This window comes from Lissotriton vulgaris, chromosome 3_1 (assembly GCF_964263255.1).
Source record: "Lissotriton vulgaris chromosome 3_1, aLisVul1.2, whole genome shotgun sequence".
Lineage (NCBI taxonomy): Eukaryota > Metazoa > Chordata > Amphibia > Caudata > Salamandridae > Lissotriton > Lissotriton vulgaris.
Window position 1 is genome coordinate 157,975,064 of NC_141689.1, and position 21,371 is coordinate 157,996,434.

Consider the following 21,371-nt stretch of genomic DNA (forward strand, 5'->3'; position numbering starts at 1 on the left):
CTCCAACTCCACCCTCCAACTCCACCCTCCAACTCCACCCTTCAACTCCACCCTTCAACTCCACCCTTCAACTCCACCCTTCCACTCCACCCTTCAACTCCACCCTTCAACTCCAACCTCCACCCTTCAACTCCAACCTCCAACTCTAACTCCACCCTTCAACTCCACCCTTCAACTCCACCCTTCAACTCCACCCTTCAACTCCACCCTTCAACTCCACCCTTCAACTCCACCCTTCAACTCCACCCTTCAACTCCACCCTTCCACTCCACCCTTCAACTCCAACCTCCACCCTTCAACTCCAACCTCCAACTCTAACTCCACCCTTCAACTCCACCCCCACCCTCCAACTCTAACTCCACCCTCCAACTCTAACTCCACCCTCCAACTCTAACTCCACCCTCCAACTCTAACTCCACCCTCCAACTCTAACTCCACCCTCCAACTCTAACTCCACCCTCCAACTCTAACTCCACCCTCCAACTCTAACTCCACCCTCCAACTCCGCCCTCCATCACTCGGGGGCACCACCACATCACTCGGGGGCACCACCACTTCACTCGGGGACACCACCACATCACTCGGGGACACCACCACATCACTCGGGGACACCACCACATCACTCGGGGACACCACCACATCACTCAGGGGCACCACCACATCACTCAGCCAAACCACATCATCACTCAGCACCACAACAGCACTGTCATTGCTTGCTACCAACGAGCATTGCCATAGCCAATAGGACTCGCATTAGGAAAGTGTAAGCTATTGGCTTTGTGAATAACAATGCTATTAATTTATATATTTTCAAAGCCAACACATATTTAAAAAATGTGTCATTTACAATACCAATAGCTCACACTTTCCTAATGCGAGACCTATTGCATTGCAAATGCTTGTTTATTTCAGCAGCCAATCAAAACACTTTATTCACAAAAAAATACAAATCCCATGAACACTCAGTGCCCATGAAAACCATAGAGTGTATCATATAAAGGTCCCAACAGAGGTAACCACATACTCTTTCTTTGCTTGATCTCAGCATACTTAAAACGAACTTAGTCACAACATTAGTATGAAACTTTGTCCCTGGCGGAAGAGTCCTTCACGACCCAGGCATGAAACAGATAAACTTTGAATCCTCAGAACGTGAAGACGATTCCATGAACTTCCAGCATTCGGTGGGCAACCGCAACATATCCCCAGAGGGACCAACCCTTTAAACTCTACCAACATAGAAGCGTTGTATCTTTCATTTGCCATCTGTACCTGAAACAGAGATACATTTCCGTAATACTACGAACCCCATGGAGATCCTAATCATGCCATTCAGACACAAGGGGGGAAACATCTTATACAGTGTAATAACTCTAACAATCATATTATCAACAATAATGCATGACCACAGTACCATAACTCAGGGTGGGATAACCCTCGCCTCCGTTGTCCTTAATAGAATTGAAAATTCTTGTCACATATGTTCTCAAATTTTTGATTCTATGTCGGGAGTGGAGGCTCCTATTATGCTTGTTCAAAGCTGAGCCACCACTATTAACGCCACATCCAAGACAGGTTTATAGTAAAGCGTCTTAAATGTAGATTCAGCTGACCAATCAGCTGCATTCATTGTATCAGCAAGACTAATTCCCAAGGAGAAAGGTTTGGATGCTATCGCACCCCGCACAGAATGGGCGCCAAATGTTGAGACATCATTGCCTGCTTCTTCCATGAGCCAATGCACCCACCTAGATAAGGTGGCCGGGGTCACTGGGCGAAAATGCTTTTGTAAAGCAATGAACAACTGACCGTTCATATCAGATCTGAATTCAGCAGTACTTACCTCGTACGCTTTCAAACACTGAACTACACACAGTTTAGAATTATCTGGGAACGCCGGATGAGATACCGAGGTAGAATTACCCTTGGTCCGTCTGGATATAGTAAAGGTTACTCCTTCAGGAGAGAACCGACGTCCCACAAGATCAAGGGCGCGGATATCTGAAACCCTCTTGCAGGAAACCAGACATAATAGCATGGCTAATTTCGCTGAAAGTTGCTTTCGAGATACGTATTTGTTGGCAGGCCAGGACACTAAAAACCGTAAAACCACAAACACATCCCAAACGACTGAGTATTTAGGGTGCGGGAGTTTCACCTTCCTAATACCCCTAAGTAGTTTGCAGACTAAAGCTCCCCAACTGATTTACCTCTATTTGAACGTGTCCTGCCGAGATGGCGGATCCTAAAATTGTTAACAGTTCTGTAAGCTAAACCAGATGACGCTAGTGAGGCCAGGAAATTCACTACCATGGAGACAGTCGTTGTAGTGGGATCGGCGTTCCGTTGAGAACACCAGCTACACCATCTGTTCCATGCAGATGAATATTGCTTATGTGTGTTGGACGACCATGCCTCATTAATGAACTTGTGGGCATTTCTCGAAAGTCCTGGGATCTCCCAGCGATCCCTGAAACTCACCAAGCCACCAGAGGAAGCTGCCCTGACTCTATCAATGGATGAGGAGACTTCTGAGGGTCTAACAACAGATTCCATCTCTGTGGAAGAAGGAAGGGTACTGCACAGGACAGTTGCAGAACCTTCGGGAACCAAGCTTGAGCCCTCCACAACGGGGTGATAAGCACTAATTCCGTTTGTTGGAGCCTATTCTGGGCCAAGACTATGGGAATCATCATGAATGGCGAAAACGCGTAATTCAGAGTCTGGGGCAATGTGTCCGAGGCTATTGCCTCCGGATCCAGACGCCAACTGTAAAATTCCGGTAATTGCCGGGTTAAGAGGTCTAGTTGACACGGGCCCTATAAGAGGTTTTGAGCACAAAGACTTGAGGATGGAGCCTCCAATCGCTGAAGTCTCCAAGGTAGTGGGAGTGCCAATCAGCCACTTTGTTGTTTCGTCCTGGGAGATACTCTGCCACTACTGAGTTTCTGTGGAGTACGCAATAATGCCAAAAATCCTTGGCTGTTTCCGCATGAATCCTGGATTTCGTTCCCCCAGCTTGTTGACATAGCGAACCACCGAAATATTTTCCATTCGTAAGAGAGTGCAACAATTTGTCCTCTGGGGTGAAAGACTGCGAATTGCGAAAGAACATGACAGCAGCTCCAAGCAATTGATGTACAAGGAGAGTTCTTGTTGTGACCATCGACCCCCAGTGAATATCGAGCCGCAAGTGGGGCCCCAGCGGCTGGTATCCGATTTGATCGCAATCTCAGGACTGGACCCGAATATGGCTCTGCCGTTCCATGACTCCATGTGCTCGAGCCACCACAGCATCTCCCACCTCACCTCTTCGGAGAGAGGAATCTTTTCTGCATATTCGAGGCCTTTGCGGCGATGTTGGATCTTTAGACGCTGGAGCGCCCGATACTGAAGGGGGCCTGGGAAAATGGCTTGTATCGAGGAGGCCAATAGCCCCACAATCCGCGCCACCGACCTCAATGACACAACTTGTTTGTTCAATATGACCCGCAAATCCTTTTTGATGGTTCTGATCTTTTGGGATTGAAGCAACAGCTGGCAGCTCCGCAAATCTATCTGAAACCCCAGAAATTCTATAGATTGCGTGGGAAACATGCTGGATTTCTGAGGATTAACCACAAAGCCTAAGCTCTGAAGGAGAGATATGGACCATTCCAGATGAGTGACCACTTGTCGAGGACAACTCGCCATGATAATGATGTTGTCTAAGTAGACTATCAACCGTACTGCGCGCGCTCTCAAGGATTCCACCACTGGGCAGAGAAGCTTTGTGAAGCACCATGGTGCCAAATATAGCGCAAAGGGAAGGACTTTGTACTCGTACCACGCGCCTTGCCAGACAAATTGGAGGAACTGACGATGAGGGGCGTAAATAGGGACAGATAGGTACGCGTCTTTGAGATCCAGACGCACCATCGAATCTTGTTCCTGTAAGAGATCGCGTAATAGATGGATGACCTCCATCTTAAAGTGGCGATACACTATCCAGCCACTGAATTCCTTCAAATTTAGGACTAACCTGGACCCACCCCCTTTTTTTTGGATCATAAACACGTTGCTGACAAAGCCCCGTGGGTGGAGTTGCACTGGAGCGATGGCTCCGTTCCGCACTAGAGAATTGATCTCGTCTGTGATAAAACTCTGATCGTGTTTATATATCGGAGGGGGTAACGGGACCTGAATGGGGGTGTCGTACATCTCCAGCTTGTAACCCTGAACGGTCTCTAGGATCCAAGCATCTTGTGAGATCGTGCACCAAACCTGAAGAAAAAACTGAATGTGTGCTCCCAAAATTACCTCTGAATATAAAAGCAGTCTCACCTGAGTTCCTGGTGTCGTGCTGGTTGGCCTGGTTGCCGTTGAATCTGCCCCTGCTGAACCTATTCTGTGCTCTTCTGGAGAGGTAGAAGGAGTTGGTGTCCTGATATCCTCCACGCCGTTGTTGATATTGGCCTCTTGGGGCGCCTTGATTTCCTCGGCCGAACGACCGCCCTCTATATCGTCCTGCCGGATTGAAAACCAGACGGAAGACCCATTTCAATGACTCCTGTGCCTTATAAGGCCACCACAAATTTTGTGAGTTCCTTTAGGAACGGCTGGCCAAAGAGGAGGCCCTGAGCGATGGGTCCTGTCTCTGCAGTGGACAATTCCGCAAGCTTATGGTCTAGCTTGAGAAGGATGGGTCGTCTTCTTTCGCTAGACATGGCACATTTTGCGTTGCCTAGCTGGCATACGGCTCTTTGTGCCCATCTGATAAGCTAGTCCGGATCGATGGATGCCTCGGTTTCCTTGGCTCTGTACCCTATCCCGAATCTTAGTGATGGGGCCTGATAAGTCCATAAGCTTGTCTTGGCATGACAGCCAAGCTCGGTCAATGCCTTTTTTCGGGTCTTTTGAGTAATTCTTTAAATATGTTAGCATGGTGGGATCCACCTCGCGGGTATCAGCCACCTTTGCCACCAGATCTGGTCTAGGGCATTCGGACGCAGTCAAGCCCTGACGTCCTTGTACATAGTCCGCCACCTCCTGCAACGGGAGCCATGCTGTCGAATTGGGATCGATGATATCAGCCAGCTCAAAATGTAGGACTTTGTGTTGAGAGGGGGTCTCTAAATGGTGTTCTTTCTTCTTTTTCTCAGTTGGCTCGGCTGCCTCCTGGTCATCAGACTCCTGGTGGGAGGACGTATCGCTAGGCTCTCCGTAGAGAGAGTCAGAAGGGTCACCCTGTGTGGGTGAAGCTTGATCTTTAGCCAATGAATCCGCAAGCTTTGCAAAATCAGCTTTGTGGGTTAGCCTCTTGCGCAGAGTTAGGCTTAGAAGGATTAGGCGCAGTGGGAATCCATCCCTGCTGCAGCGCATACTTGTTAAGATGACTCTTCAAGGGGTCAATAGCCTTGACCAAAGCTGTGTTAACCAATTTCTGGACCCCAGCATCTAATGCCTCTACCGGGTCCTGTTCCAAGGAGGCTGCAGGCTCAGCCTCATAATAGTATTCCTCCTCATACATAAAGTCTGCCATATTGGAGCACTGGTAAGCAAATAAATTAATCTTTAAATTATTCCAGGGAGGAGTAATCCTCTAACCAAAGTCTGGGACCTGGACAGTCACAGGGGAGAGGTAAAAACCCCAGGCAAGCCTATAGCAACAAAACCTTTCTTTAGTTGTGGAGGGAGGGCTTGCCAAAACCTCTCTAGGCAAAGCCTATGCAAATGTTTAACAGCCCACTGCACTCGTGCAACAGCAGGCGTAAGCTGGGGCTGCTAACGGGCACTTTTGAAATGGAATTTGAACCTGGATTCGAATTTGGAGCCTTTTTTCCCGCTACATGTTCTCTGCTGTGAGATGCGGTGAAAGATTATGCTCAAAATGGCCACTGCGCATACGCGGTTGCGCCCGCCCGTAGCAATAGAAAAAGAACTGCCCGATCGAGCGACGTGCAGTCCTCATCCCCTGGCTCCCTCTCGACAGGTGACTGCGAAAGGCGCGGCGCACTCGGCAGTGGAGGCCGAAGCATCTCGGTCGCAAGCACTAAAACTGAAAACAAGCGAAAAACAAGAAGCGCGATGAAAGCAGCCGCTGCGCTGACAATCAAAATCCAATCCTGCAACGGGCTTAACCTTTGCGTGCGCAAAGCGTGCAAAAATACAGTAAGATATGCCTCAATAAGAGCTACTGCAGAGCAAATAATAGTATTATGACAGTACTGTACAGCGCGTTAACTAACGCAATTAAACAGTTATAAACCAACCACTACAAATTGCAAGTAGTAATGCTAAGAGGCACTTCACTGGCTGCGGAGCAGCAAAGAAAGAGGAAGTGGTTACCTCTGTTGGGACCTTTATATGATACTCCATGGTTGTTATGGACACTGAGTGCTCATGGGATTTGTAGTTTTTTTGTGAATAAAGTGTTTTGATTGGCTAGTGAAATAAAAAGCAAAGAAATGAGAAGCATAATCGGAGCCTCCGGTCCTGACATAGAACTCGTATCTCCGATGTTGGGGTGTGTAGGTCAAGACTCTAATAAAATATATAAGCAGAGTAAATCAGTCTGTAACTGTGACAGCAGAAACGCACTGTTTGTAATCCTTATTGTAATAATCATTTGCATTTTATACTGTCAAACAATGAGTGATCCGGCTACAATTGTATCAAGAGTAAAATAGTATTAGTGAGGGAATCCCGTTACTACGTATTCGCTTCATAGTGCCGTATGCAAGCACCCTTCACTTGTCTCTGATCTCCAGTTTGTTATTGAGGAATCGTTCATTCAAACAGTTGGCAGGTCTTGTGTTTATTAGTGCATATCAGCACAGGTTCGTCGAGGTCTGACCCCTGTCCACCTGTGAACAACAAATTGAAGTACGGGTGTACTGGCCATAAACATCACAGCGTTGTTTAAAAAGCAAAATGTGAGTTACTATAATCAAAAAGATGAATGTCTTCCTCACTTGGCGCTGTCCAGGCTTCTGCGCAATGGCGTCTCCAGGCAGGGATGGAGCGCTGTCCTGCGTGTCACTCTGTAAAGCGATCACGCGTAGCGTCATGACGTCATACGTCCAGGGATTGCTGGGAAATGTACTCTTTTGCAGCGTGGACGCCTCTGGAATGGTTTAACCCTGTTTCCAATGTCGGCTTGTGATAGCCATTTCTAAAAAAAGATTCTTGTATCTAAACCCGGGTCCATCTCATGACACTAGTGTAACGCCTGTCGACATAACGGGTAAATCCTATTCTGTATAGGAGAACATTGTAATGCCATCTGTGCTATGACTTGTGGGAGGCGTAGTGCCAATTTAGAAATCACTATTTCATTCCTTTCGCTATTGTTGTCAAAAATAATAATAATAAATAGTAATTCTAGTGAGTTGCTGTATAAGTGCTCTGTATTGTTAGCTGTTACCAGTTGACTGTTCCAAAAGTATGTGCAGAAATTTCAATTAGACGTCTTGTTAAACGGTGACGAAAAAAAACGCAGTCACAATACTGCTTATACCTTTGCTAGTTGGTCCGTGTTATCAGCTCAAATATTATGTTTCCTAAGAGTCCCAATTGATGCTGTATTATCTATTCTAAGGTGTGTCATCATTTAGCCCTTCTTGGTCTGTGTGGAGGCATTCAACCCACCGCTGTTCTCTTAATAAAAGTGATTTGGTTTGGTTAATATGATCCCCTTTTAACTCTGGTTTGTATATCTCCACCCATGGTGAGTTTGGTAGCACTCCGTTCACACTGTATGTTACCCCAGGACTGGGCGAGGAGAGTGTGGTACCTGGAGCTTCTAGCCATGATCATTTCAGCCCCCCCTTTGCATACATGCCAACATTTCAGGAGAGCAAAGTGGGAGATTAAAAAAAAAAAAATCGGGAGAATGGGGTTTTGAATCGGGTTACTGTCATATATGGGCTTTGGAAGTGTGTTGCTGTAGGATCGGACATTTGAAACGTAAATGCACGTTTTTTTCTTACCTTTCAGAAGCCTAGAGCACAATGGCAGGCAGAGAGGGTGAAGCAAGTGTTGGGCACTGGCCTGGCAGGGTGTTGGTAGTGCATGCACCCCACACCCCCTTGTGGCAGCCCGGGCTGAAACAGCGCCCCCCAAGTACTTTGCAGGTCTTTAAAATACGATTCCCTTGTTAATGCCGCTTTGTTGCTTTTTCACCCCTTCGAGAGCCCCTGCATCTCCGCTCTTTGCTGGAAGAATTAGCACTTTACACAATACCAAGTCCTGTTAGCTGAAACAACCCCCTCCCCCCCCCCCCCCCCCCCCGCCCGGAGGAATCTGGTGTTTGCTTGTAGGAATCGGGAGGCGGGAGACTAGCCTTCAAATCGGTAGTCTCACGCCTGAATCGGGAGGGTTGGCATGTCTGCCTTTGGCTGCCCCTTTGGGACGACCTCCTAACACAAGAGCAGGGTCGAGTCTTGCACCACAATCTGCACAAACTGCATGTCATACATGTTTATAGAACAGCAACAGTTGATGGCTTTTAGCTTCCCTTCCAAAGTGGTTGTCATTCTGGCAGCCAGACGCCCTTCGACCAAGACAATATATGCTGGAGGAAATTTCCTGCCATTTTGACATTTGAGGGAGCACGGTTATCCCAAGATTGTGCAGCTAAAAGATGTCAACAAACTACCCATGGGGCTTGTGAATGGGTAGTCGATATCCTCACCAAAGTCCTCTTTGACCAGCATTGTAAATCCAAATGCCTTTCCTACTGCTCTTCCTGATAAAGGCCTACACACATTGATTTGCTTGGAAAAGGATGTGCTCTTCTGCATGCTTAGCTCTACGCTCTTGGATGCCGACTGTCTGATTGGCAAATATAACCTCACCCTTGGGACATGGCGAACAAGATCTTACAGCAGACAGGGCAGTAAAGACAGGTGCACATGTTTTGTATTTGTGCAATCTGAAGTTGGCGTGCCCTCATTTGCATGGGTGTGTGGCCGCTTTCAAGAGCCTTTTTTCTTGTGCAGTTTTATCCACCTAGGGGTGAACAGGATGTCAGGAGGAGCCCTAAGGAATTTGGAATGTTCATTGTAGAGTGTATGGAGGTCTTAGGTACTCCCTGAACAGACTTATGCAACACACGCTGCACTTGACTGCGATGGGAACAGCATTTGTTTCAGTAATTCGGTGCTCTGCCCTGGCTTGCTGGAGCTCAATTTCTTTATGATGGTGTTGAGTACATTGACGGATACTGGATGACCTTCAACTCTAGAGAGATGTGACCCACCAGAGAGGGTTGGGAAACTCCTGATAACTGAACTTTTCACACTTGCCTTCATCAGAAATCAAATTAGAACTGGAGTTGTGATTGATTATTGGATATGGTTACTTGTCACACCTGGTTGGACTGAAACTTTACTGTCCAACCATTAACCTGGCAGCAATCTGAAATATTCAAAAGGCAGCATGTAGAGCTTTACAGAACTCTTTAATACACTAGTTGATAAATAGTAGTAGCTGTAAACTTTAAACTCTGTAACTTTAGTTTGTCCATCTAGAAATGAACAGCAATTTGTAGAAGTTCATCAGAAATCCTTTCTTAAAATTTGTTTCATTGCTGTTATTAAACATTGATACAGCATGATCAGTTTACCCACTTAATAAATATCACACTGGTTTGGTGCACTCCTGTAGCATAGGGGACACATCCAAACATTTAGACAGACCGTGGATCTTTTGTTGTAAAACATGTTAATTTTTAGGGTAGAAATATCGCCTACTGGCCACTTTGCATGATATTGTCTTAGTATTATTTATCCATTTGCAAACTGTCCAAATGCCGTTCAATGTTTAAAACGGAATAATCCAAATCTAGATCCTGTCTTACATGTTTTCTACTTTAGATGTATTTGCTTTTGACAAGGAGCGGTAGAGTGAACAACCAATATTTCTTGTACTGTCATAGAGGCAAGTATGTTAGCAGTATGCTATAAAGGTTATTGTAATGTCCTTGTCCCCGTCACAATACTGCTTGTCACATATAGGGGCCCTCAGGAATGTGGAGCTTTTGGGGTTGGATTCTGTGGATGGCTTCATGTCAGTTGTTGGAGCTATGGGGTGGTGTGAATCAGTCACACCACCCCTCTGTCAGCAATAAAACCTCATGTTTACTCACCATTGTGGACGTGTTTGATATGGATCACCACAATTATCCATCATAAACCAGCATGTTTATGTTAGATCTGTGAGCTAATATCAATTTGGGCATAGAAGTTCCAGTGTACTCCTCATAACTGGGTATCTCCAAAGCATAAGATAGTTGGCGTCCTCCTCGTCAGAAACTCCCAAGTTCTAGTGTAGTGTAACAGGGCACTTAAGTAACCAGAATATGTGATCTACCGAAACAACCACTCGGGTGTCGTACCTCAGGGCTTATGACAGTACTGAAATCATACTTAGAGAAAAGTGGAAACTGTGGGTTTGCAAGCACCACTTGCAAAAACCTGTTCCACCATAGATTTTTGAACTCACTAATATTAATTTATTTTAGGAAAGCTCCAAAGAAGTTTCTTTTTACATATGGGTTTATTTATCATAAAGCCTCTGCATTAGTCAACCTTTGAGTTTTTTGTTATTTACATTTTTTGTGCCAAGAGGACTGATCAATTATCAAATTAAAGGAAACCATGAAGGCTCTGTATCCCTGCCAGCTAAATAGTCTCAACAGCCACTCTGTGTGAGCGAATGAAGGTTTAGTTACTGATTCTTGTACCACTGATATTATCGGTTACTCTAACTGTGGGTTACTCCGCGTGTTGGACACCAGATAAAGGGTAGCAATAGCAGTTTGGGTAGACCAGCTGCAAAAAATTGTTTCTCTAAATTATGACTGCTGCTTCCCCCTCCAACTTCAGGCGAGTAGCATTTTTTTTTACAGAGGACTTTGATTGTTGGAAAACTTTTCTGCAAATTCTTGTTTTCTTTTCAATAATTGACTTACCTCACATCACTCAATCCTGGGCAGAGACAGTACTCCTCATTACTTGACACTTGTTATGTCTCTTACCCAGTGTTACTGCTACTCGGGGTGTTGATTTAAGCAGTGGTAGATCTAGGATTTGACACAGCTTCATAATTAGCCCATCTCACTGTGATTCTAATTTCTTCACCAGGTTTCAGAAGTCCAAGTCCGGGAAGATCTATCTTCATGACGATATCAGGCTGCTCTTCTCCCGCAAGTCCATCGAAGTGGATTCTGGGATCCCATATGAGCTCAAGTCGTTCACCGAGATGCCAAGAAACCCCAAGTACTCACCCAGGATGTGACCCCTGGAGGTCCCTCACCACAGACTAAAAAGGATTTCATAAAGCTGTGGGGGAAATGAACTAAACTGTGAGACCGCAATCCAGAGACTGATTTCCCCTGTGGACCCCTTTAAAGCAGCACAGCTGTGAGCCCCCCCCCCCCCCACTTTGCAGTTATTATTTATTGCCATTCCTTCAACCTCTCCCTACATCCTTCGGCTGATGCATGGCGTAAGCCCCTTCCTTCCCACCAGGGGCAGCGGTGTGGGCAGATCTTACCTGGAAGCCTCGCCCGGATACCTTCCTAATAATTGAGCCCTTATTTTTGCAGTTCAGTGACTGCCTCCGAAACCTGGCAGGCTGACCTGGAAACCCGTTCTGTTTTTTTGTCATTTATTTATTTTTCAAAACAGTCTAATCATACATTTGTCCGGATCAGTGATATGAAGTGAATCTCTTTTTTTAATTTTATTATTATTTTAACTATTTAAAAAAAACAAAGTGCAGCCTATATTGCCCTTAATCATTTTTGGTATTTACTACACAGTTCAGGGATGTGCTCTCTTTACGTCCTTTTACCCCTTCACCATCTAGATCTGATCCGCTCCCTGCCTGGTTCCAAGGCTAAATACACACTTTTGATGCTAAGGAATATGTTGGGGGTGAGAACCCTGCTGTACGTGTCGGTGTTTAATCATATAGCTGGACAGCAAGATTTTCAGATCCCTAACACTTGCACGTGGCCCATTGGTATTAGGCAGAATCTCTGATTCTGGGTCTTTCATATCACATTTTCAGTGTGTTTTGCTCCTGTGCTTGGTCTCATGTTCTATCAAGCAATTTTGTAAGATCTGGATGCCTGAACTATTCAACACCTGTAACCTCAAGTCCTCGAATTCTCTGTTATCAAAGCTCCCTGCTCTTTTGAGAGTATCTGGGCCTATGACCTGAAGACCGAGATCAGTGAACCCTCAACTCTGGAACATACTTCCAAAATATTATTTTAAATAATTAAAAGTTTTTTTCTGCTGCCATGCAAATACTTCATTTAATCCAGTCCAGTGTAAACTAATTCGTTCTCATTTCTGCACAAGATTTGCTTCCTCGCAGCTTTGAAAACCTGGTGTTTTTTGGCTAGGAAATCTGAGAGCTTAAAAAAAAAACACCATTAAAATTTTGATAGACCAAAACCTAGGGTAAGGTAGTGAGTGACCTCTTGAGTAGTATTAGTAAAATACTAACATGGCAGGGTAATTGACTTTTCAAAGATGCCCTCTACTTTGCCTTCACAAGCTTAGCTGCGGTAATTTACTGTTACAAGTTTATATTAATTTCCCAAATAAAAAAGCGGTCACACGACTCCAACAGTTAAGTTTACAGTCGTTGATGACTTTGTTATATCACATGCATCACATGTAATGCAGGATGGCAAGCAGCCATCACTATGAAATAGCCTCTCCTGGGTGTTTTTTTTTTCCAAAATTGACGGTTTCATGGTGATTTTAAACTATAAAGCACAATTTAATGTGCATTTATGAAAAAAGCAACAGTATATTTTAATAACATTATAAGCACAGCAAGTTTTAATTCTACGGCCATTTTCGATTTAGCCAGTCACTATGGAATTTAAACCAAGCTTTCGTAAAAAGGCCACTTTAGTTCTAACATCTCTCCAATATGATTGTCAGAACTTTCCCCAGGTATTGTTGTCCTTTTTAAGTAGGCTGTCAATGCAAAAAAAAAAATGAAAGTAAATTCTGCTAGTCTACAGACCATAATCGGCTATATATTACGTTTTAGAAACCAATTCAAGTGCAACAAACTAAGGCATCCTCAGGAGACCAATAGTTCTTTTTTTTTTTTTTTACGATTTGTTCTAGGTTGCAACATAATTGTTGTCAACAGTCGTACACTTCAGGGGAGAATTTGTCATGCTAGCAAGGCAAAATTCGTAAGGTTGGTAGTGAGACAGTTTGTGGGTAACTTGGCGTCTGATTGTGGATAAAATAGGTCATGATCTGTTTTACAGCATTATGTTCTGGCAGTTTGTGTTGTGGTAAAGGTTGTTAGACAGTGCTATCGGGAAGAAGACCGTTTGGTGATTTGGTGATGGCTATAGTAAAATGACGATTCTGCCACTACTCTGACAGTTGAGCTAGCGTAGTTAGGCGCGAGTTACAGCGCAATGGCAATGCCTTGATTGGTCGCAGAGGTCGGTCATCTGGTAATAGGTTATGGTTACCATACAGAAATGACTCGACTGGCTAGATCTGCCGCACATTAGTTCCTTGCAGTATGGTCACATATGGGTTCGGCTTGGACACACTACGGTACAATCTGTATCAAAGATTAGGCTTCAGGGCACAACGGAGAGTTATTATAGAACTACAGCACCATCTATAGAAGGATCATCCGACCAGTGATGGATTGTTTCAGTTTTGATCGGATGTAGATACCTCAGCAGTAATAACATCCCCACCCCATCTCTTATTTGTGTACAAAAGACTTTCCATCACCCTTTTATCTCTACTATTGGTTCACTTTATGTTGCATTTAGTCACATTGTTCCTTTTCTCTGCCATGTTGTACTCCCTCTATCAAAGCACAACTTTTTCCCAAAAATGTTAGTTTTGTTTTCTATTGATTTAAGGCAGTCTGTATGCCAGAAATTGAGTTAAAAAAATTAGGATACATTTTTAGTCTAGCTTCCTTTTTATTTGCCCCCATAATCCCAATTTAGACAGAAGATTCAAACTATTCCCAAGCCAACAGTGAGCCTGTTTAGTCATTGGGCCATGGCGGAGTGCTGGGATACAATAAAGATACTAGAGAATCTTTTGGGGAATGGTAGATTGATCTTTCATTGTTTACATTGAAGTTGCCATCCATTGTAGTAACATTTATTGGTCGAAATTTCCATACACTGAACAATCCCATCACTAGTGGTTGGTTTAGTCAGCAGGAGTTTGGATACGATTACAATATTGTTTCGATGTCTTAAGATATCAAATACTTTTGTCATTATATTTATTGTCTGGGATAATACACTGAGACAATCCCACGTCTAGTCTAATTAGTTAGTCATTGTACACTTCTTAAGGATTACAATAGAATGACTCTGATCAGCATTGAGTCGATTAATCTATGGAAGTGGTTCTAGGTTAAGATCTGTTGAAAATATCTCCTATGGAAGATTCTTTGGCCGTTGTACAGTTATCCATAGTGTCAATAACCTGATGTAAGGCAACCTGCTCATTGATAGTTCAATCACTTATGATGACAGTATCATGAGTAAGTTGACCATGCTTTAAAGAAAGGCTAGTCATTAGCGGATGTCAAGGCTTTCTGAACCATGCTGACTCCATTGACAGTGGGACTGAAAATTCATTGGAATCTAAATCCTATGTTAAAAGAAATAAACAGCTAGCTCTCTTGGGGATATGTTGACGAGACACCAGGATGTGCTTTTCTGGTTTCAGTCATCGAGTACTGTTTGGGCACAGGCCCATGAGAAGGAACATCCATCTGTATATACAGACTGTCTTGACTGACAAGAGGTTTATCTGCTCCAAACAAATGTAATTCCGTAGCCAGCCAGTGGACATGCCCCCCCCCCCATTGCAGGTAACCCATGGGGGCTTAAACTCATAGAGGAGTCTTCCGTTCTCAGCTAGTTTCAGTGTTTTTTTTGGTTTTGCACTTCACACTTTTTTGCTGTTTTTTCTACCTCCACTTTTTGGTATTGTTAACACTCATTTCACTAGACAGCCATCACAAGTTTGCTTTCCTTTTTATTACTTAATATAATGGTTGCTTGAATCATCTTAGTAGCTCCCATAGTTTTCCCCCAACCTTCTCCCTTCAACCCTTAAAATCAAGATTTTGCAAATGGATTTTAGGTTTATTAAACATCAAAGCGCAGCGTTGTGGATTGAAGTTTTCACCTCCCTGATCAATTTTCTGAATGAATTAGTCCCCGTTGTTTTCATGTTCAATGGATTGACTTTAGGTTTGACATTGTGCTGGCTCTTTCTGTCATAAGTGTGAGGAAGTACAAAGGGCTTTAACTTTGGAGTTGTTAGTTAAGGTTATGACTGCATAACCTTTGACAGACTGCTGTAAAGCGGTTGCTAACTTGTAGATCCTATACTTTATAACCTTCCTTGGTATGTTGTCATGCTTATAAGAGTATGATCTGTTCCATCCTACAAAATATAATTTTGCTCCCCTGACTAATGTAATTGCACAGATCATTCAGAAAGGTCTCTTACCGAGTAGTTCATGTTTTTGTTGCCCTGGGGTTTTAGGATTGTCTTCCTGATATAAATCATATGTACTCCAGAACACTGGACGGGTATTTGCACGCCACTTAAGAGTGGTCTTCCAACTCAAAAGAATCCTACATCAAAGAATTTTATACATTTTATTTCAAATCCCCACTCACTATCCCACAGTGGCCCTAATGGTACCATTGCAAGGCATTTCATTGTTGGTTCCCATGCGCTTCGATTGCACATAGGAACTGTAAAATGTGTTGGATGTTTGAAGTGGGATAGGCCACATTTTTCCAAAATGCTGTTTCAGTTGTCAACATTATCCATGCAGGGATAATGAGAGCCTGATTGAGGGCAAAGGGCTGTAACTGCTGCCTAGTTTGAGCTTCCTTCTTAAGATGGCCTGCCTGAGAGACACAGTGGTCTCCTACCTGAAGTATTGCACAATCGTTGTAGAGCTGTGGAAGTCACGTTTGCTGCTTCTGTGGCTTGACTCCACAGAGAGATGATAAAGCCTGATACCTTCCAGTGTTAGGCCAAGAATTGCCTCACTCCATGTTTGGAACAATCTCTCCCCTCTGACCCACATCTCACCCATCCTAGGATAAGCTCTTCTGTAACCCTTACATTGTTTCATCATACTGTAGACCCTTAATATTTGTTGTCTGTTTCAAGTGAATGCCCAGTGATGACAGCTGAGCTAGGATGCATATATGAATGTTCGCTTTAAGGTGAAGGGCAAGGATTACAGAACTATCAAGAAAAGTGTTGGGCATATTTCTCATGCTCTTAGAGGGAGCATGACTGGACACTATATAAAAGCCTTGATCGACACCTCGCAGCTGTAGCATTTGATGAGGACGAGAATGGTGAAGTGCAGCCGATTCTTCTGGCTCAGCTTGTTTCGAGTATTTACTGACTACAGTGTGGCTCTTCTGTTATTCATTTGATGGCCTAGTTCTGGCTCGTGTCACATCTCTCAAGTGTTCCAGCTTTTTAGACATCCCAGATCCTAAACCTTTGTTTCCTGTTCAATTTAAAATGTGCTGCTGTTTGTTTATAAGAATTACACGATTCAAGCAATAGAAAATGATGTAAAATATTAAAGTGAAAATTGTGTTTTGTGTCAAAGGTGTTTTTATTGATACAATGTCTTCCATCCCTGGTTATACTAAGGCCACTAAAGAAGTTGCCTATTTCCGTTCCTCTTGTTTTTTGAATTTGTTACAAAACTATTGATCCAGATAGTTGTAAATGGACCTCGATTGCCCGAGCCTCACAGTGCATGCCTTGCACTGTAGAATAAATATATATTACATGGTTAGGTCAGAGTTTCTGTTGTAACAGCATTTTTGGTTTTCTAAGTTCAACTTCGGCATCTTTAGAAGAATCTGCACAAAACTTTGCAAAAAGAAGTAAATCCCCTTTGGGTTCTTAATGCCAAGTTTTGTTCAAATCTCTCAAGTTGGGTCCCAAAAACAGACTGTTAAAAATGGGGGTCTCTAGTTGTCAGAGGTAAGTACTTTTGTCCAAATAGGTACCCTTGTATCTAGTCAGGGTAAGGGGTATACACACTTTAGATAACCCCTGCCCACCCCCTGGGTAGCTTGGCACGAGCAGACCGACTTATCCCAAAGGCAATGTGTAAAGTATTTGTACTCCAAACACACAGTGATAGCACCACAAATGGACACCACACCAGTTTAGAAAAATAAACTATCTTTATCTAAATTTCACAAGATCAAAACGATAAAAATCAAACATACATGTAATACAAATATGACTTTTCAAAGGTTTCAAGTAACTGGGTCCATAGAAAACTATGGATGCTTGATTCTACACAAAGTACCTGAAGATGCGTCAAAATTCACAAGGCTAAACAGCCGCACAGATGGGAAGCGTTGAGAAACACACAGATGCATCGGTTCCTGAGACCTGGGGAGGCGATGCAACAGTTCTGCTGCACGCAGGGGTAGTGATGCGTCAAATCCAGTCTTTAGGGGGGAACTGATGAGTCGACTCCAAGACGGTTCTGGTCCATGTGTGATGTGTTGGGAAGACTTGCTGCACAGGTGAGATGCGTTGAAATCCGGCAGGCATTGGAGATCAATGCAATAATCTTTATTTCTCTATCTTTAACCCAATGGGGAGTTATACTTGTAAGAGGTTACAAATTATCTCCCATTCTATCCTATGGGACAGATAGCCATTCAATAGTGGCACACAAAATTGGCATTATTTCTCTTTCAGGACATGTCACTCACACCAGTACATGTCCTACCTTTCACAAACACTGCACCCTGCCCATGTAGGTTCCTTGGGCTTACCATAGGGTTGTCTTACATGTAAGAAAAGGGGAGACAAGGGTGTGGCAAAATGGGTGCACCTGCCAGATCGACATGGCAGTCAACAAACTGCGCACAGACACTGCAGTGGTAGGTCTGAGATACCTTTTCAGAGCTACTCATGTGGGTGGCACAATTGGTGATGCAAGCCCACTAGTAGCATTTGACTTGCAGGTCCTGGCACACTAAGTGCACTTTACTAGGGGCTTGCCAGTAAATCAAGTACGCCAATCCGGGAAAACCAATTGTAATAACAATGGACACAGGGAGCACTTGCACTTTGACACTGATCAGCAGTTGCGAAGCATCAAAGCCAGAAAAAACGAATTCCAGCACAGCATAAAAAATACAGGAAGTAGAGGCAAAAAGACTGGGGAAACCAGGCCAAAGATGCCAGTCCAAAAGTGACATTTCCAATTTTAAGTCCCATATTAGTCTTTGAACTTCGTTGCAGAAAATAATGGCTGAACAAAATTACACCAGGCTTGGTGTGTAAGTAAAATATTACACTAAGAAGTTCCTTTGCTTGGTTTTCTGTAAATCTGTTTAGTAGTTTTAGAGAAATTAGCTGTTAAAAAGTGTTCCATCTGAGCATGAAGAGGTTCAAATTTATTGATAACGGGACCGGAAATTCACAGATTTACAACTCCATGAAGATTCGCTAATCCAGTAAAAAAATAAAATAAAGGTACATCATTGGCTGAGGGAGCTTTTTCAGAATTTGTGCGTTGCCCATTTGCAAATTCAGCTGTGGAGTCTTCAGTCTGCTACTCTCTGATTGGTTGGCTGAATCAGAAACATTTCTGATGAGCACTGTGTTGTAAGTGGTATGAATGTTTTTTTAAAAAGGTGATTTTTGTCTTCTGATTTTCCAATCCTCATTTCCATTCTAGGTCCTCAGGATTTGTGAATCCTGTATTGGGGGTGAGAGAATTCTGTGTACTACAGCACACATTGCCGTTGGAAGCGCAAACCTGTGCTGCACGTGGCCAAAGACTGCGTGCAGCGGTGTCTGCCCACCTCCAGAATAGATTGTAGCTAGGCCCTATTGTTTTCCCCTCTGTGCTTGGTTGAAGGCAGCGGGGGTACGTGCCTGTGCAGGGTTGGCCCAGGGCCTAGCCACAGGCCACTGCATGGTGAACGTTGTCTGCAAGTAAGTGGTTAAGCAGAAGGAACAGTTTCCTGTGGTTTATATAAAAAGAATCACAGAAAAAACAGAGGTTATGGTAAAGTTATGCTTAACTTCTGTTATAATAGCTTAAATGTGTTTTTTTTAAAAACCTCGGAAATTCACTTTGAAAGTCGCAGTTAAAGTGCAGGTAGAGTTAAAAAATCGAAACCTAAAAGCCACTGAAATTCGCCAGTTATGGTTAGATGAACCATAATCGCCAAAGGTTTTTTACTGTAGAGATCGACCACCTGTGCAGGGTTTGGTACACGGCCTGCTCATATTGTAGGTCCTGTGACCACTTTGCCACGTTAAAAAAGGCTGTGAGTTATGGTGGTTTGACCGCCACCCGAGGGTTGGACATTGGGCCTGTTGGAGCTAATGCCCTACGGTCAACCCCTGGTGTGCACAGCCGAAGGCCATGCGCAGAATGGGTTGGTCACTTTCAGATGTGGCGGGCTCAGCAACTGATTCTGTGGTTAGCCCCCACTGTGCATGTCGAAAGGCACATTAACGGTAGCTCTGGCTGCTGTCATCAATGATGTAATTTAACATGTCAGGACTGATGCCATATGTAAGGTCATAAGCAGTGTATGATGAGGGTACAAGTCAAGGTAAGTTTACCTAATCATAACTTGTGAATTTCAGTGGTTGTAGGTGTTGGTTTTGTAACCATAACAGCACTTTAACTGTCCTTTCACATATATATGTTAACACTCTGAAATCTATCCTACTCTTCCACTAGATATGGTATATCACCAACACACAAAAAACATGACCTTTCTTGTTCAGTTAAATATTAAGTGTGCTGTGGTCTCTTGGAAAGTCTTCAATGGTTTTGCAAGAAGAAGATACAACTGCGAGCTATAATAGTGCTTGAAATCAGAGATTCATGCAGGATACACTTGTCCTGTCACCCACAATGAGAATGTTGACAAACTGCTTCCCCCACATTGTGCTGATGAAGGATTCTATTTGGACTTTCAGAAATCAAGTGAGCCGGACACCTCTCCAGAGACTGAATTTGACTCTGGATCCATCAATGGAAGAAATTGCTTACTTTCAGTTTTGTTACACAGAGCAGCGGAAGTCATTGACTTACAGCCTAATGGTTAGACTAAATTGAATTTACCGATGCAAATCCTCCAAACAGTGCTGCCTCCATTGAGTGCTCTTGACTTTTAATGAGGCACTTATGGCCACCTGGATGAAAGCTGGCTTGGCTCCTCCACTAAGCTGACTTGTCGCTAAACGACACAGATCAGGCCCTGGTGCCCTAACACAACACCTAGAAGCGGAAAGTCTAATTGTACAGGCGTCACCAGTGAGGTGAATCCTAACGCCATTCTTACCGGCTGTGTATGTTTTCAATGGAAATCACATCCGAAAAAAACTGGTTATTATTGAACCAGGTTGATAAAGTTTTTGTTGTAGAAAAATGTAGAATTAAAAACTGTAGAATTGTAGAAAAATGCATTTTTTTCTAGTAAGTTTTCAGTTTATGTATTTCAAAGGGGGGAGGGGTTCTCCTTTAGTTCCCCTTCTCAAACTGCTTGTGTTTTTTGTGGGGTTTTTTTTGTGAAAGAACTTTCCCCTCTTAACACTCCTTTTTTACTCCACCATCACAATTTTTCTACCCAATCTGTTCCATTAAAGTGCCTTGCTACAATCTTCTATTCCTCCACCCCATTTGTTTCTAAACCCTACAAAGAATCCCCTTTACCCCTCTACACAACGCCCCCTTTGTCACCTGACCCTGCTTTTTAAAAAAAATATTTTCCTGAATAGTGTTTTTTTAAATTAAAAAAATACATATATCAACCTTTCATCGAAAACATACTATTTTCTAGAGTAAGGTATTACGTCATTGTGGCATTTCTCCAAAGTGATGTTTCATCAGCCTGATTTTGTCAGACTGGCTTTCTTCCTTTTGGAAATGTGTTATAAATATGAAATACTTTTCCTCAGAATCAAAAAGGAGTCGAGCCATGAGGCCTCAAGGAATCTTGATCAAATCTGTGTAGGATCCCTCAATAGCCATTTTACGACTTTTGTATGGCTTTGCTCATTGGCATAGTTGGTTGATAGCATCATCATCGGGTCTTGTTGGCCTCCACCAGGAGGTGATCCAGAATAAATAGTTGGGATCTAGTTTGTAAAAATGTGAATTAAAAGAATGACCTCTTTATTATAGACTTAAATTTATTCAAGACAATGATGATGGTAAGGTTAAAAACAAAGGTGAATGTGAAAAATAGGACCTGTAATCTGTCCATCACATCATTTTCAAACAGGTCAACAGAATGGTCTACACGTTTCAGTCGA

The 21,371-nt window shown here is 43.5% G+C and overlaps 1 protein-coding gene across 4 annotated transcripts in view; it reads left to right on the top strand.

The window, feature by feature from the left end:
* Window positions 1-16,652, top strand: part of ATOSB (atos homolog B) — a 373,752-nt gene extending 357,100 nt beyond the window's left edge. For 3 of the 4 annotated variants that reach the window (XM_086960246.1, XM_086960245.1, XM_086960248.1), the window contains one exon: window positions 11,127-16,652. In XM_086960246.1, coding sequence (XP_086816372.1) covers window positions 11,127-11,280 — 154 coding nt within the window. In that variant the 3' untranslated portion in view covers window positions 11,281-16,652. The remainder of the gene's footprint in view (window positions 1-11,126) is intronic. The other variant, XM_086960249.1, reaches the window with a different exon arrangement.
* The last annotated feature ends 4,719 nt before the right edge of the window (window positions 16,653-21,371 follow it).